Source organism: Atta colombica, unplaced genomic scaffold (genome assembly GCF_001594045.1).
Source record: "Atta colombica isolate Treedump-2 unplaced genomic scaffold, Acol1.0 scaffold175, whole genome shotgun sequence".
In the NCBI taxonomy this organism is placed as follows: domain Eukaryota; kingdom Metazoa; phylum Arthropoda; class Insecta; order Hymenoptera; family Formicidae; genus Atta; species Atta colombica.
This window is the reverse complement of record NW_017259266.1, coordinates 397,488-411,951: the sequence shown is the minus strand read 5'-3', so window position 1 is coordinate 411,951 and position 14,464 is coordinate 397,488. Positions and strand designations below refer to the sequence as shown.

At 32.4% G+C, this 14,464-nt stretch overlaps 1 protein-coding gene across 1 annotated transcript in view; it reads left to right on the top strand.

Moving 5' to 3' along the window:
* The window catches only part of LOC108686335, a 155,051-nt gene that overhangs the window by 71,751 nt on the left and 68,836 nt on the right, over positions 1-14,464 (top strand). The window contains exons 2-4 of the mRNA XM_018191596.1: positions 973-1,111; positions 3,844-3,908; positions 8,316-8,567. Of these exons, the coding sequence (XP_018047085.1) occupies positions 973-1,111; positions 3,844-3,908; positions 8,316-8,567 (456 nt within the window). The remainder of the gene's footprint in view (positions 1-972; positions 1,112-3,843; positions 3,909-8,315; positions 8,568-14,464) is intronic.

Below are 14,464 nucleotides of genomic sequence, written 5' to 3'. Positions count from 1 at the left end.
ATAATAATATAATTATATTATATAAATAGTATAAAATAATAAATATATATATAACTATACACGCGCGCATATATACACAACTAATATACGATTGACTACATCGAAGTTCGAAAAATAACATGTTTCCTTCAAAAAGCAATATGTACGTATTTGAAGGAAAGTAAGGATGTATCCGTCATTTCTATTTCGTAATTTTCACCTCATGTTTGGTTCATCATCCTAATATTGAATGTCTGCTCGTTTCTCGAAAATGGATTCCTATTCTGTCTCGTCGAACTCAAAAATACGCTCCGCCGTTCCCCGTTTCTCCGCTCGTTTTCAGTAGGTGGACCTACGCATGGGGAAACGAATGAGGCACAAGGGACTCCTCCGGATTTCGATTATCGTCGATAACTCGGCTGGATGTATCCCTTCTATACCAGCACTAGTTTCCGGAAATTCGCCTCGCCCTCGGGATTATCCCGCCCCGGGAATTCCCATCTCACCATCAACGTAGTGTTCCCGCCGATCCCTTTTTCTTTCTCTCCGCCCCACATATCTATCCTGAATTTCTCTTCTCTCTCTTGTTTCTATCCCTTCTCCCCTCCCCTCCTTTTATCTTCGGCCTTGCGTTCGATTTGTCCTGAATTACTTCATTGGATATATTACATCCCTTTTCTTCGTGGCCATAATACGCCAACGAGATACGTCTTACCACAAGCATAGATATTAAGTGAGAATTTCAGAAATGAACATCATATTGCACGAGTATCTTGATTTTATTGCAATTACATGTAGATGTTTTTTTTTATCAAAGATTGAAGTCATTCGAATTTCAATAATTAAATTTTCAAAATTCACGTGGATTCAACATTTTGATGAAATAAATGAGAAAAAACGTATATATCGCGCACATTTTCTATAGTAAATTAAACGCGAAAATAAGTTATGTGAAAGAATTTATAAACCTTGAGCTACTTTTTGCTGTTTCAGAATGCTTGTTTCCAGCGAAATGGGAAGGTGCGTGGTTCCAAAGTGGCGTGAGGCAATCAATATTAATTTCCAAGAACGAATTATCCACCAAGGGCAGGTGTCTACACAACGAAGGTGACAAGTACCTACTGGTAGATCAGTAAGTAATCCGATTTCTCATTTTTATAAAGTACTCGAAACAAATTTATTTATTATTTCACAATCTGAGTATTTTATTATAACTAATTTTCTACTTTATTTATCTATTTATCTTCAGATAACAAATTATAACAATAGAATAAAGCACTCTTTTTATCGAAAAGCAAAGAGAGATTAGGTTATATAGTAAAACATTTTGTATTGTGTTAAAATCAGTTTTTGTTATAATTTTTGCGAATTTTTAATATATCTAAATATTAATTTAATATAATGTGATTTGAATATTTTGTGTTAAATTGATATTCAACATTTCTTAGTTAAAATAACACAATTGAATAAACAGTATAAAAATAATATATTACCTATTTTAAAACGTATATTCTAAAACAAATGAATAAAATGTGTTAATTTAACATATGGTATAATTGTTAATTTTATTAAAGAAATATGCTTCTAAGATTTGCCTACAAATTATGTATACTTTTTGTGTTAATTTTTTACATCATATTTGTGTTTAATAATAATTGTGTTACTTTCTAACATATTCATTTTGTATTAAATTAACACAAATATTTAGATGTACCGTTTAAGAAATGTAAAATGTATTAAATTATTTTAACTATTTAGATCTTTATTGCTAGAAAACCAATTGAAAGTATTTTTAGTCTCTTGATAAAAAATTTTAGGTCGTTATAGTATCATTCTCGAATTGCAATAAATAAAAGCAATAAAAGATCGATATCCTTCGAACTAATCCAATATTGATTTCTTCGGGTATCGGAACAAAGAAATAAAGCTATCGATATTATTTACTCGTGTTTATTTTAATCTCTTTGTACGCTGCAAGCAGTTATAGCGAGACAATTTTTACTTTGAAAATTTTTATGGAGCTATTTCTATGTAGGATTCAGATAACGTGTACAGTTCGTGTATCCAAACGATCAAAGCCTTAGTTACTAAAGCTAATATGGCGAAATCAGTCGACCGAATAACCCGGATTTTCTTTTTTTATCTGGAATAGCGGTTTATTCAATTTTATGAAGTATCATTTCGAAAACATGCAGCTGTATACTTTGAAAACTTTTTTAGTTACAAGAACTTTGATGCTTCACAATACGTGAAGATAAATCTTAACAGCTTAAATCTTTCATTTAAAATTAAGCTTACCTAAATAAACTGCTTGTCGAAAGTTAAATTATGACAACAACAAAAAATCCAAAAAAAGGCGAAGAGTCAGCGTAGTAATTAATATGCAATCTTTATTCCAAAAAATAGTACGTAGTAATAGTAGTTTCAGTTCTGCACTTTGAAACCATTCTCAGTAATACAATTTCAAAATATCAATCCCTTCATGTCCAAGAAAAAATCATCAGATTAACAGATTTGATGTTGTAATCCCAGGACATAAAAGGAATTCGTCTCGACATTGGATCAAAACCGATTAAAATTTATTATCATTAAAGAGCAAAGTTAAAAACCGTGTTGATCGCAGCTTGAACGAAACATGACTTAAATTATGACACGCAATGAGTGTGACTAACGGTTTTTTACGATAAGGAATGCAATCTTTCCTCTTGAAAAGGCGAAGAAAAGACGTAGCCGAAAAATCTAATGAGTTTAACGAAGCTTTGGCGGAAGCCAAGTTTCTGTTTCGCCATATAATGCTCGTGTCACACGAGACGGCTCTCTAAGTTTTTGCGAAGATCGTTATCTGACTCGCCTGTGCAATGTGTCCGATCGATATACCATCAAACGATATGAAAAAAGTTGAAAAAGAAACGCGCCACGAGACACGATAGCGAAAATTCAAACGTCATCCCATATCTCTAAGAAAATTACACGTTAAAATACAATGAAATTGAAGGAAGGCTGACAAATAAACAATTAATAAAATCACGTTGATTTTAGCAGTTATATGAAAATCAGACTTTCCGATTGACATCGACTAAAAGTAAAAACATTTATGTTACACTTTCGCACTCAATAATGTAGTTGTTATGTAATATATTATTATATTATATTTATATTGTTGAAAAATTATAACACAGATATTATGTTATTTTTAATTGATGTCGATTGGATTCTTATTTCTCTTTAATAATAATTTTTTTTCCATTTAATTTTTGGAGAAGTATTGTTGGATTGACAACGCAATCTTGCTTACAGTTTTGATAATTAGAAATATAAACGAAGTTTATTCAGATCGTTCCATTTTATATGTTTGATTTATGTGAAAATCGAAATAGGATAATTTTCTTATGAAAAAAAAACATGAATTATTGAAAATATCCTCGTCAAGGTCCACAAAATTAAAATCAAGAAAATCAGGGAAATGTCAAGGAAATTGTCAGGGAAATCAGAGAAAAGTTATGGAATTTTGCAAATTCTTCTGAAAAATTAAAATTCTTGGTTTTAAAGAAGAATTTAATATACATTTATTACATCTACACAGTTTTAAAATATTACCGATACTTAATAATTAAACGTAAGTAGTGTCAGCAACATTAAATAGTAATTTACGTTATTATGTTAAATTGTATTCTCAACAAAATATTTAAGTTTCCAAATTAGGATGAAAATATAAAAATTTCAAAATATGATTGAAGCATCTGGGAAGAATATTATGAAATTTTATTTGAATAAATTTTATTTTTATCTAAAAATCAAGGAAAAATGATGGAATGTTAGGATGAGGAATTTGTGATAATCCTATTTGTTCTTTTTCTGTTTTAGAAAATCATGCTATCGTTGTGTCGTCATTCACGAGAAGCATTCCAACGTTCTGCAGTATAAAGAAAGTAAGTACGAAAAAATATAAAAATAAGTACACGACACGATATCATTATTTCCGCCAGATCGATAACGATTTGCTGGCAGCCTTCGAAGCCTCGTTCATTAAGATGCCGATCGTTAATTAAAAGCTCGACGTGATGACGGCGAAAGAAGGGAGAGACAGAATACCGAGTAAATCGTAGCGTTTGAAATTATTCTTGGACAGAGAACTTAATGATTTTCCACGCCCATTGTAAAGAACGACAGATACGACAAACGCGAGACATTAGAAGAGCTGTTACGAAAACGGTTTCGCTAATTCCACCCCGCGACTACCAATCTCGTTTACAGTATAAAAGCGATCAGGAACACTGTCCCCTCTTCCCTATCTCCGTGTTTTACGGATATTCGTTTTCTATCTACCTCGTTAATGCATTCATCCGAGCGGAGAGCGAACTCGCCGAAACACGATAATAATTCCTAACGAAACGCTGCCGTATTTCACACTCTGTACGTTCGCGGATTAAAGTGTGCTGCACGTTCTGATTTCCGGTAACTCCTATTAATAATACTGATGCAAATCTCACTACAAATTTCTAGATGTTAAATAGTTGAATAATTATTCAGTTTTATCTAATTGAAAAATAATGGTTACCGTTATTTTTAGCGTTACAATTAATTTCCGCTTTTGTACACGGAGAGAATGATTTTGCTGAAATATTCAAAAATTTAGCTGAATGTACAGATCTGAAAATAATTTTGTTGAATCATCAAAATAATTATGTAGGAAACTCAAGCGTGATGAGTAATACCGCAAAAAAATTTTAGCAATCAATTTCAACATAATTATACATACATAATTATTTTGATAATTCAATAAAATTATTATCAGATCTAGTTAAATTTTTTAATACTTCAGCAAAACTGTTTATTTCTATGTAGAAACTCAAATCTCAAACTTAATTAATTTTTTTTCTAATCTCATAAATTATGCATTTTTTAAGAAAAGTGGCTTCATTTATAACTCAATTTATTTTTTTGAAGTTTCTACGATAGTTTTGTCATCACAATTAATTAAAGAGAATTCAATTATAATAATATATATATATACAGAAATTCGAAAATTATAAGAGAGAAAACCAGTGCAAAAAGAATAATTTATTATGAGATAGTTCAATAACAATTTATTCAACTACATATTTTATTGAAATTTCTGTGCTAGCTTTAGATTTATCATCACGTTTAAATCTATAGAATTAAATGCGATATGTATAAAAATTTGATGATCTGTATTTTAAAAAAGAAAATTCGTAGTTCCAAAAGAATTATTTGTTACACAATAAGAAATCGCAATTACGAGTTATAATTACAGAACTTTCTGGAGATCGCGACAGTTGACTAATTTTGGGACAACTATTTTGAACAATCTAGAAATGTATTTTCCCCCTGCAGTTTTATCGATTATCGAGCGCGACGATACACGAGCACCAAGAAGTAGCCTGAAGTTTTGCCCACCGGATGTGATAGGGAGCGCCGGCTACCCGCTACGTCCGACTCGCAGCTAGCGGAGAGAAAAAAGCATAGGTCAACATGTACGAGCGGAAAAAGCGCGACAGCGTCCGCGCTGGATCCGCCTCCTACGTCTCGCGTCGGCATTTTTCGACGATTTGTCAAAGTCCCCCCGTTTTTCTTCTCTCCACTCGTCGTTTTATCGGGCTTTAATCTGCATAGTGTCACGCCGCGGGCACCGTCGCTCGCAGACTACCTTCGTCGAGCACAGTTTGTCGCCGGGAAAAATGGGAGAACGAGACGAAACGCTCTGCTACCCCTATCCTCCCGGCTTGAATCCAGGCAACTCGGTTGCGAACGTCAAAGCGCGGACGAATGAAACGTCGAAGCGAACGCAATATTTCCACATACGACGTATACTTTATTAAAGAAACGCGAATTTCGTCCGTATAACGCTGAGGAGCTCGAGACGAATCTTCACTATACGTGGCGATGGATATAGAATTTTTCTCCATTTAATAAATATGACGTATATAATTGAATAAATATCACCTAACGCCATTCATTCGATACATCCGAATATTTTATTTTAGTAGTATCTCTTAATGTTTTTATCAAATTTCATGTATTTAAATTTTATGTACTTAAATTTTATCAATTCTTTATCAATTCAACGAGAAGAACAATTTTGTTGAATAATATAAAAATTTAACTAGGTTTGAAAATAATTTTGTTGGGTCATCAAAATAATTATGTAAGACGCTTAAATATTGATGATAATGCTGCAAAAAGCTTTGCTAATCAAACAATCAATTTGAATGTTCTGTATAATTATTTTGGTCTAAAAAATTATTTTCAGATCTATAGTTAGCTAAATTTTAAAATACTTCAGCAAAACTATTCTTTTCGTGAACGATACTTATGTACATGAAAAAAAATAAATAAATAAATTTTGTTTCTAAAAATTTAGCTAAATAAAGATCTGAAATTAATTTTGTTGAATCATCAAAATAATTATGTAGAAGATCAAGTATTGATGACAATTATAAAAAGTCTTAACATTCTAGCAACTAGCAACTAGAGCATCCTATATTTTAGTAAAAAACAAGTTTATAAAGAATTTTCGATATTTAAAACAATAAAAACAGATTAAACCACGACTAAGGATAACGGCGCGGTAATTATGCGCAAATGATTTCCAATAAAGAATATATTTACTCCGTAGTTGTGCTCAATAAAAAAAGTATATTTCGGGTTCAAACCATCTTTAACGATATACATAACAATTATTTTCGCATTAATATGTATGTTCTCAGTATTCATCAGATGAAATATCTTCTGCAACTTTTTCTAATTCAGAAGTGCCTCTTAATTAGTTTATACTTTATAAGCTGACATGAGTGAAATACTGATGTAAATGAAGAACGAGATCGCAAAATAGAAATTTTAGCGGTGTGTTAATAAAATCCACCGAATAAATTAGTATAAAATAGAACAAATTCATGCATCAAACGAAAATTTATCGTTCAAATAAAATAACTGACAATGAATCACATAAAAATCACAAATCAAATGATGATAATTATTTTGATAATCCAAGCAAAATTGTTCAGATATATATCTAGTTAAATTTTTAGACACTTTAACGTCTTTAACAAAATCATTTTATCTGTGAAGAAGAAACAACCCGTTGAAAATATTGAAATTATAAGAGAAAGCTTTAGGCTATTCAAAAGCTCGGGTGCCGCTAATAAAGAGATAGACAGAAGACAAAAGTCTTTTGCTCGATTTTTCACTGGCCGCAGGTAACACCTGCGGAAAAGTTAAGTCTCTTTGCGAGGCGAAGTCTTTCGCGGAAGCTTTCCGCCGCTTTTCTCGCACGAGCGCGGGGAAAGAAATCGGAGGGAAATATCCTCCAGTTAAACTTCCACTGCGGGAACTTACTACTCAGGAAGATTCGTCATCGTCCAACTCGACCTGCTTCTTCCTTCTCTTCTGTCAACCCTCTTCATCCCGCTCATCGCATCACCGGCGATATAAGAACTTTCTGTTATCCGGCAAAATTTTTATTAACGTTGTGATTCTTCAGAGGTAGTTCTCTGCAAAAAGGAGATGTAACTGCGATTATCGTTGGTTTGTTCGAAAAATGATACGCGCTGTAACGAAAGATTTGCCGCAATAGAAACTTTTCCGAGGGCGAAGTAAAGCAAGTAATATATAGGGTGGCTTGTAGAGGCTTTTATTCACTTTACGCTGTACAAGTGATATGTTATCATCAGGGATACGAAATCCGATAACGGCAATATTGCGTTCGAGAAAATTGGAGTTTCCACGACGAACGGCATTCTTAATCTCTCAAGTGAGCAGTAACAGTATCCTATTTGGAGAATTCTTAGCCGAATACAAATGCAGTAAAACTATAAGCTTCAAATATATCAGTTTATGTATTCAATTCTTTTGTAAAAAATAAAATGCCTTTTCTATTTGTTGAGTCACGAAGAAAATATTATAAAATATTAAACAATAATTATAGAATTTTTACATTAATTACTCTTGCGTGTAAACTGATTTGTTTCCCGAAAAATTATGACTCACACCACCGACACGCCTGCATTCAACACGAATGTTTAAAATAAACATGCTAAATATATTTAACGTATCTCTCATTTAGAATAAATTTCGGATTTTTTCATTGAATTATTTAACATACTTCTGTTAAATTCTTACTCTCAATACCATAGTTTAATTCATAATGACACATTTCCGTATAACGAATACGTTTAAGAAAAATTTGGGTCACAGATTTATGAAACATGAACATGGATATAAGATCTATTATTAATGTAGGATATATTGTGTATGCTCGGTGTGCGAGATAACGGGAACGGGACGCGCGTTTAATCTCAATTAATTTTCTCTTGCAGCTTTTTGCCACAGTAGGAACTCTCTGGCGTCTCTCTGCTCGTATATTACGGGGGATGCGTTACTGTACTCCATGTTCCGCGAGGAGGCACTCCCTGTAGCGTGCCCTTTTCGCGGCCCCATGACCTTTTCGTACAATCGTGGCCACGGCACGTGCTCGAATCCACCGAGCAATGTCGACACTTGTACAGATGACAGCAGACTTCTCTTCAAATACCAGGCCTGTCCTGATGTACCCGCTTCAGAGAGTGCAGGTAAGATACTTTTTTGTTTAAGGAAAATTTTAAGTTCTGTGTTTTAATAATAATAATCAAAATAATAATATCAATTTTTTAAAAATAAATTAAAAATTGTAATAATTAAAATAATAATAATTTAAGTAAAAAATGTGTCTGTGTCAAATAATGCGGAAAAAATCGCGATTCTTAATTTGTAGTGTCTAAAAAATAAGGATAAATTAATATTTGGTCTCTCAGATATAGAAAAAAGGTAAATGTTTTTCTTTCCATGTCGCATATCCTTTTTTATTTACATATTCTTTGACAAAACTGGCGTGCATTTCGAATCAACAAAAATATTATCTATTACTTTTTCGCTATACACTCAATATTACTAAAGATTATAAGTCTCCGTTTTTTTCATGAATAAGTTTCACATTTTCGTACCATGAAACGTGAATATACATTTTTTGTAAAATTTATTATAGTTATTTATTCGATTATTTATAATGCATATACTTTCAACAACATACTCAGGATGCTTCAAAGCACTTGTTAGTATTATAAATTATGCAAATACGAGGTGGATAATCATATTATTATAAATTATGTAAATACAGGTTTTATGATCTTTGCGGTTCTTTGGCAACAAACTACATGTAGTACTTTACATAATTTGCAGTAATAAATATGACATTAAATTTCTAATTCCATTGTACGCAGAAAATCTAAATTTTCATAATATTAGTATTCTGCTTTAATTTTTCATAAAAAAAATTTATTTTTAAAAATTAAAATCGTAAGAGATTAATAATTAATTATTAATAATTAAAGAAAAATTTCTTCTAGTATGTTTCTGGTTAATTAACATAGTTTAATTTGAATAATGCAACTTATTAATGCGATTGATATCTCACATGCGAGCAGTCACTTCAGCGATTCCGATAGACTAGTCATCGCCGATTTGTATATCTTGTGCGCTTCAATTAAATGCTCGTTATTCGATGGATTTGCATTTAATAGCGCGGCACAGCGAGATTAAATTTGTAGTCAATACGGGGTTTATATGTCTATTTTTGACCGACGTGTGTTCAATTTAATATATTGCGGTATAATCGATATCGCCGATAATCCGTTCCGAAGCAACGGTAGCGTTGTCAATTATACCAAGTTACATTGCAAAATGTGTGGGCAGCGTCTAAATATTCATCAACTTGGTCGATTCTCGGCCGCTATTAGGACTGCTATCAGCGCCAGATGATAGAGGGTAATAGAATATTCATTTCTCTCCATGGATGTCCTTTCGGTTTAATAATTTACCACGCAAACAAGATATTTTGTGTCGCAAAATGTTTGAACTGCCTCTCAAGTTTGACGAATTCAAAATTTATCTATAAAATCATATGTTTTACAAAGTGATTTACATTTATATATATGCTGATTGTATATTTCGAGAAAAATTCAGCAACGATATAAGCATCGTTTTCATTTCATTTACATCGTAATTTCTATTTTACCACAAAATCATGAAATGCCAAATATTTTGTTGCATAACAAAAAATTCACGCTTTTTGTTCGTCTCTAAAGAGAAACAAGATAAATTCTGATTATTAAAGAGACATTGTAATTTATTATTTCATGTCGAAGAAAACGTTCAATTTGGGATTGATTTTATTGTAACTTTGAAATATCTACATATATTCCTGATAACAGGACGGATTAAAAAAGTCTATATACGTCATGTAAATACAGCGAACGATGTGAATGAAAGAACCGACTAGCGTTCGTATGCGGCTTTTGTACCTGCATTTTCTTCTATTTTCCTCATCGCGTTTGATCGGATTTACTTTCGATGCGCTTTGGTCCCGCGTTTTCAAACATCCACAAAAATGGAAACGGTTTCATTCGAAATCTAACCGACGAATCGTACCTTTAACGAGCACTTTGCGGTGAAAAAAAGAGGCGATTGCGAATCGGTCAGGCGACAGATTTTTCAGAATTAAATCGACGCAGGGATATTACGGTTCTTTTATCCTGAATTTCACCATTCACGCGAAAAGGGACGTCGTCAACGCCTTCCGTTTTCCCAACCTTCGACAACCTGTTGAGAAACCGATTTATTGATAGAACACGATGTATATCATCGAACACACAGTACAGAATAGATAAATTTTTATCCATTCGTATGAAAATTTTTGTAATTCGATGTAGGGATTTAAACTTTTTGTTTCGTAGAGAATCGGTTTTATCGTTCAACTGGTGTTTTCGAATTTCGTGACACGTAATGTTTTAACTAACGCATAAACATGCACATACTTTTGTTTAGTATCGAATAGATTTGATTTAAAAAAAAGAGAGAAAGACAAAACACATACGTGTATAAATTATTCACAAAAATTTCAAAACATGGCAGGTAATATTTTTACATAATCGGAAAATTTGTGTTAAATTGAACACATTTCACATGTCAAACATCCACTCAAATTTGTGTTAATTTAACACAAGATGAATATATTAAGAAGTAACTCAAATATTATGTAACAAATTAAAACGTAAAACTGAACAATTTTTAAGCAATCATTTTTCTTCACATTAAGATTAATAATTTAAAATATATTAAGTTTTTTAATAAATTTAATATTTGTAATATGTTAAATTAACTCATTTTATTTTAAAATTAATACATTTCTCAGAATGTTAATATTAAAAAAAAATTGTTTTTATTTCTTTACTTACTCATAAATTGTGTCGTAATAACTAAGAAATAATTAAGTAATAACTAAGTGTAATAACTAAGAAATATTGATGATTATGAAATTTAACACAAAATATTTAAATAACACAGTCATATTAGAAATCTTAAGTAACACAGTCATATTAGAAATGTTAAATTAATGCTCGGATATATTGAAAATTCAACATAAAATTTTAACAAGAACTTAAACTGTTTCTGACACAAATATAAAATGTTTGTATTGTCTACCAATAATTTTCAAAAAAGATGAAAAATATTTATTATTCAAAAATCCATATCACTATTATTTTCGATATTTTCATTAAATCAGCGTTTTGTATTACTTTTAAAATTTGATGATTAAATAAGGAGCCAAATTTCTCGAGTGTGTATATCATAAATACACACGTCAGTGCTCAGTATAAATCTTTTATCAAATGTCGTTAATATATTTAGAAAAATCTAAAAAGAAAAATCTAAATAGAAAATTCTAAAATTTAATTTTTTATTGTTTTAAAGATGATTTATTGGGATGATAGTATTTTGATTAAAATAAGAGTAAACAACTATATACACTTTAATTTCCATAAAACATAATTCTTAAAACATTTCGCGCCTTATATATATTTTTTTTACTTATTTCTAAATTTTTTCGCGCTTCTTTAACTTTGACTAAAATTTTTGCGACATACTTGGAGATCCATGCGACATACTAGCACCTGAAAAATCTGCATTAAATAATTACGAACAATTTAAAATTTTATATTTTTTCTATTAAGTTGCTTATTCCTTCAACGCTGTTTATTCATGCAATCAGTGAATGGTATTTGCGTTCAAAAAAGCGAAAAATCTCCAAGTCTTCGTCGAGGAAAACGGACAAGGGCGCATAGAGATAGAAGCACCTGGAGTAAAATCCAGGAATAGGTCTTTTTCCAAGCATTACCTCTCAAATTACTCGGAGATAAAAAAACCGACTCTTTGCAGCGGTCGAGCGAGAAGATAAAAAGGTGAGGAGGCGCTAGCCGCCATGGCAGTGAAAGAGCGAGCCGCGAGAAAGAGTCGCCCGGAAAAAGGGAAGGCAGACTTTCGCGCGCAAGATGTGATTTAGATACGCGGCTCCTGGGATTCCGCCGGGCTGCCTCTAGAGGCGACTAAAGAGCGAGAAAGAAACGAAAGAGAACGAAGAGGGTCGAAGTGGCGAAGCGGAACTGAACGAGCGGCTTGAACGATAACATCTCTCGCTCTTTGCGTAGTCTTTTGGGCTGTTCCTTGGAGTTCCGATAATTGTCGGTCTCGTCGGTCGCGTCGCCGAGGAAGCTGGGGATCTCTAGCGACAGAGCTCGGAATCTCGGGTATCGTTTTTCACGCGGAAATCTCCCCGAGCTCTCGCTTCATTCGCCGCACCGTCAGGTCGCTTTCCGCGCTTCTTCTTCGTTCATTCGTCTTCTTCTGCTCGTCCCTTTCCGTCCGTCATTGAATGCCTGGGCTCTCCCAATGGCGCTTTAAAGAGCGCTCTGGGATGCGTCTTTACGGCGACGAGCTCCGTCGACGGCGCACCGCAGTCGTTGCGCCTGAAACATTTTTGCCGCGAATAGCCTCGACTACAACGATACCCTTGGACTCTACACACACTCTCGGAGTACTCCGAATCTATCGGATGTCTTTCAACCGTCGATCCTTTGACGAGTTTTAGGTCAGCGTTTTCTTAACGGGAATTTGTATACCGAAATAGTTTCCTGTCCTACGTATAAAACATAAAAATTCTTCAGCTTCCGAAAAAGACGCTTAAATCGAAGGAAAAAGTCTTTCTTTGCTTATCGCATATTACGAGCACAGTTCTGAATCCTTGGAATCTTTTAAGATAATAAATGGAAAACCGATACGTTAAGCATACATATAAAAAAAAATGAAAGAATTGACTTTTTGATTCGAGTTTAGTAATATGAGTTCATATTTTAAAAAAAGCCTTCTGTAATCTAATAAAAATCTAATAAAAATCTTTCTTGACTATAAGTATCAAACATCCCCACAAATCGACATAAACTTTCTATGTGTATCTAACGAAATATAAATTAAAAACAGTTTTATTGAGAATATTTATTTTTATAATAATTTTAATATTTTGTTAATTCTTCTTTGGCTTTTATTACCGCCTTTTCCAAAAAAAATGTAACAAATTGAAGATTGCTTTTATATACTGTTAGAAAATTTGTGTTAATTTAACATATATTTTTTATTTATTCGTCTTATAATTTATGTTTTAAAATACTATTTTTATATTATTTATTCACTTACGATAAATTGTGTTATTTTGAATGAATGAATTAAATATAAATTAACACAAATTATTTTAACTAACATAATCACATTATATAATATTAAGTTAGCACTTGAATATGTTCAAAAATTCAACACAAAATATTAACAAGGATTTGAGTGGACCATTTGCGACATTTTTTATTGTATACTTATGCAAGGCTGTAAACAACATTAATTATTGCGGTATTTTTAATTATAGCATATATAATATTATTCAGCTTTCGTGATGAGGAAGCGATATATCTATTTCGTCTATTTTTCTGTCAAACATGAATTGCTACATATATTTCCATTAAAACTGCATACGAATAAAAATCAAGCGGCGAAGTGAAAATGGATATAGAAATATGGCCGACGGGCAATGGTCAGTAATCGCGGCAGTAACGTTTTTCGTGTGGAAATCATGGCGGTCGTCAGTCTACGATCGCTGGAGAATATTCGAATGTTCCTCACCTGTTCGCCGCTTTTTCTCGACCGTTTGCATTGGCTCGTTCCTTCAATGACATTTACAGGAGCGCTATCGAAATCCTCTTTACGAAGCGGCGCCTTTAGCTTCTGCGAGTGGCTGATAATGGACACGCCGAAAGAGTTACTTTTCAACGATTCCCCAAATCAAATATTAAGTTTCGGCCGTGATGTATATCGACATTTTCAAACAATTAATGTCATTCTATATCTTGAAAAGACAAATTAGTTTGATGGGAGACATTGTTTTTTTGTACTCACGCAATATTACCGCACAGCGGTAATATTTTAATCCTCTCGCGTCAAAATCTGTGATCATTTATGCTGATTAAAGGCATCAATTAATTTCAAGGAATCAAAATGACAATTCGTATAAAAAAAAATGTGTGAACACTAAGTTTATTTTAATAACAAT